The sequence below is a fragment of the Malania oleifera genome, chromosome 1, assembly GCF_029873635.1.
Source record: "Malania oleifera isolate guangnan ecotype guangnan chromosome 1, ASM2987363v1, whole genome shotgun sequence".
Taxonomy (NCBI): domain Eukaryota; kingdom Viridiplantae; phylum Streptophyta; class Magnoliopsida; order Santalales; family Ximeniaceae; genus Malania; species Malania oleifera.
The window spans coordinates 135,174,820-135,178,047 of record NC_080417.1 but is presented as its reverse complement, the minus strand read 5'-3'; the positions used below and the strand labels follow the sequence as shown (position 1 = coordinate 135,178,047).

The window sequence follows — 3,228 nt, the reverse complement described above, 5'->3', positions numbered from 1 at the left end:
AATTTTTTTTGAAATTTTATAGATATTTTTTCAATTATACTTTAAATTTATACAATCAATTAATTTTAATTTAATTAAAAATTATTTACAAAATATGTGATTTAATAAAAAAATTGAAATTTTTTGAAATAATAAAGGAAGATTAAGTTAAAAATAAATAGAGAGAGAGAGAGAGAGAGAGAGAGAGAGAGAGAGAGGATGGGCGGAGGAAGTTGACGGGAGAGGAAGAGAGAAAGGGAAGGCAAGCCCTGTGGGCCTCACCGCCATTATCAAGATGCTCCTTTTGGAGCGTGGCTGGGCTGTTCGCGTGTGCTCCTCGCATGCTTTGTGGGTCCCACATCGGCCCATATCCGTTGGGCCCCACGCCCCTCTCTCCGTCCCTATAAATACCACGCGCAGCGCATGCAAATCCATCATCCACTTAACACACAATCATACATCAGCCTACCAATTGAATTACTCGCCGACGCCGGCCAACTTCGTCCGTTAACGGTAGCCATGTCGAACACCTGCGGCAACTGCGACTGCGCCGACAAGAGCCAGTGCGTGTAAGTATATACATATAACCTAAGTTATTTTGACAAGCTTTAAATTTCACTTTAAACCTAAATTAAATTTGTACCTGGCTATGTGCTTATTTGTAGAAAATGGAATATAAAATCATATCCATGTTTTTTAATATTTTGATAAATTTAAATTTAAGTTTCAAATTTTGATTACTAATTTTGTTCATTTTTCTTAAGGATGGAATAAAGGATTATTTTTGAAAAATATTTCTTTCCAATTTCAAACCAAGACAGACGAAACTTCGAATTTCTGAAACGAATCAAAGGAAAAATTGATTAAGAGATCATTATACGATTTGTGTCCGATGTATGGTTCAAAATAAATATTGAAATTAATGACATATTTTTCGGAATTGCAGGAAGAAAGGAAGCAGCTACACAGCTGACATTGTTGAAACTGAGAAGAGGTATGTACACATCCATTAATTATTAATGAATTAAAAATCTGGATGGGCTGGTTTAATGAATTAATTTGGATGTATATATATATATATATGGATGGATGGATGCAGCTACGTGGAGACTGTGGTGATGGAGGTCCCGGCGGCGGAGAACGACGGGAAGTGCAAGTGCGGGGCGGCCTGCACCTGCGTGAATTGCACCTGCGGTCACTGATCTAACGACGGATGGATCCAAAAGCATTTACACTATTAATTAGGAAGCATAATAATGGATAATTAAATAATTAAGAATTTGGGGGGGGAGTGTCGTCTATGTAGTCCTACTTGTTGTGGTCTATGTCTATGTTGGAATAAATAAGTTCTTCATTTGAGTGTGTGTGAGCTAGCCAGCTAGCTGGTGATTTCTACGTGTGGGGTGTGAAATTTGAGTGTCTCAGGTACTAATCTTAATTTGTCTATGCGACACTCCTTGATTTGAATATATATATTTCACTTTTACTTAATAACTTGGCAAATTTTCCTTTCATCCTTTTAAAGTTTAATTAGTATGTTTGGATTTATTATATAAGCGATATAGATATAGTTTTGAACATTTTAACTTTTGATATGACTCGAGCATATGACTCGGGCTAGGTTTCGAACCAGTCCTTAGACGAGGGTCGTATACAGGCATTCTACCAAGAGGAAAAAAAATAGTTTGTCCATTCAAAAGAAGATTTCTGATAAATCTTATCCACTTGATTTTAAAAGCAAGGTTGCTTTCTTTCTTATTTATAATAAATATTAAAAAAAATTATTCAAATTAAGAGAAGGAAAATGAAAGATATGTCTTTAAGCTTTGAACAACGATCTTTATTAGAGGATGCATTTACCTAAATCATATGGGGGAGGGTCAATAATTGTTTTTCTTTTGTTCTTTTCCTTGTCTATACATATCATTGGAAGCCTACGCCGGGATGCATAACAAGAAGGGCCATTATTGTTAAATATTACATAATTTATCTTTGAAATACTACAAAGAATCATTATTCCCTCAACTTCGAGTTAATGAGCAGAGGTATATTCGAGTCGAATCAAGTTGATACAATAAAATACTCAAACTCAACTTGACTCAACTCGAAAATGTTGAACTCGAAACTCGAGTCAAGTTCGATCAATTTCATAATTGTTAAACTCGAACTCAACTACAAGTTCATAAAACTCAAATTCGACTCGATTATAAATCATTATTAAATACATATATAAATATATATATATATAATTTACATATAATATTAAATATATTTATAAAATATATATTATACATACAATATAAAAATAATAAATAAAAAAGCTCGATTAGCTTTGAAACTCAACTCGAGTATTGTTATTGAGTTCAAACTTGACTTGTTAAAGTACTCGAGTTGTTCGAGCTCAACTCGAACTCGAATAGCATCGAGTAGAGTCGAATTAAGGGACAAGTCAAGTGCGGGTAGCTCGCACGTAAGTTTGACTCATTTAGTATTAACGAGTCACGAGCCCTTTAAGGAACAACTCTTTTACACATGCCCCCTCCCCGAGGGACATCCATTTACATTTAGTTTGGAATCCAAAATCACAAAAGACAACTATTTCACCACTATATTCCTTTGTCTTTAATCCTTTTGACCAAAAACATCTTCATCTCTCCCTATATGTTTAGATAAATTTGAATTAAAGATTTTATTTGGAAAAAAAAAAAGGAAAAAAAAAACTCATTTTCTTTTATATTTCCTTTCCTTGTTAAATACTATGATAAAAGTGACTCACTCTAAAATGAGTAGCATAAAGGTTATCCCAAATATAAGAATTATGTCGTGTAAGAATTAGCCTAGATGGTCAGATCGTCTCCTCAAGGAATGCAGATTAATTTCAAACTCGCGTTAAAATAAAAAGGAGAGAAAAAAAAAAACATTTACTAAACACGGTTCAGATTCAAATTTCTAGGGTTTTTGAGAATTCGTGACGAAATTAAAACAAAGCGAACCTAAACAAAAAGCATAACATGCTTAAACAGTAAAATAACTACTAGAAAATTAAACAAACCAAACAACTATGCCTAATCCAGTATAATTCATTCAACCATCCAAATAAACGATAATGAAATCAAATAAGCAAATTAACCAACTCTTTAAATATTTAAATAACGAACTAAGACAAAATACTTCATTAATCTCTTAAAGGCACTTAACAATGAAATGAACTTAAACACGGGTCTAAACAAAAATAGACTACACTTAAAC

General features: G+C 33.2%; 1 protein-coding gene across 1 annotated transcript; it reads left to right on the top strand.

The window, feature by feature from the left end:
* Nucleotides 1–336: 336 nt before the first annotated feature.
* Nucleotides 337–1,470, top strand: LOC131150277 (metallothionein-like protein type 3). The gene is made up of 3 exons (XM_058100890.1): nucleotides 337–548; nucleotides 926–973; nucleotides 1,079–1,470. The coding sequence occupies exons 1-3, from the start codon at nucleotides 403–405 to the stop codon at nucleotides 1,179–1,181; spliced, it is 297 nt and encodes a 98-aa protein (XP_057956873.1). The 5' UTR covers nucleotides 337–402; the 3' UTR covers nucleotides 1,182–1,470.
* Nucleotides 1,471–3,228: the final 1,758 nt, after the last annotated feature.

Bases quoted from the DNA above. Each gene is read 5' to 3' on its own strand.
- LOC131150277 (XM_058100890.1), top strand. From the start codon at position 403: ATGCAAATCCATCATCCACTTAACACACAATCATACATCAGCCTACCA. The intron at 549-925 runs GTAAGTATATAC...TCGGAATTGCAG, and splicing joins GCCGACAAGAGCCAGTGCGT to GAAGAAAGGAAGCAGCTACA. The intron at 974-1,078 runs GTATGTACACAT...GGATGGATGCAG, and splicing joins ATTGTTGAAACTGAGAAGAG to CTACGTGGAGACTGTGGTGA.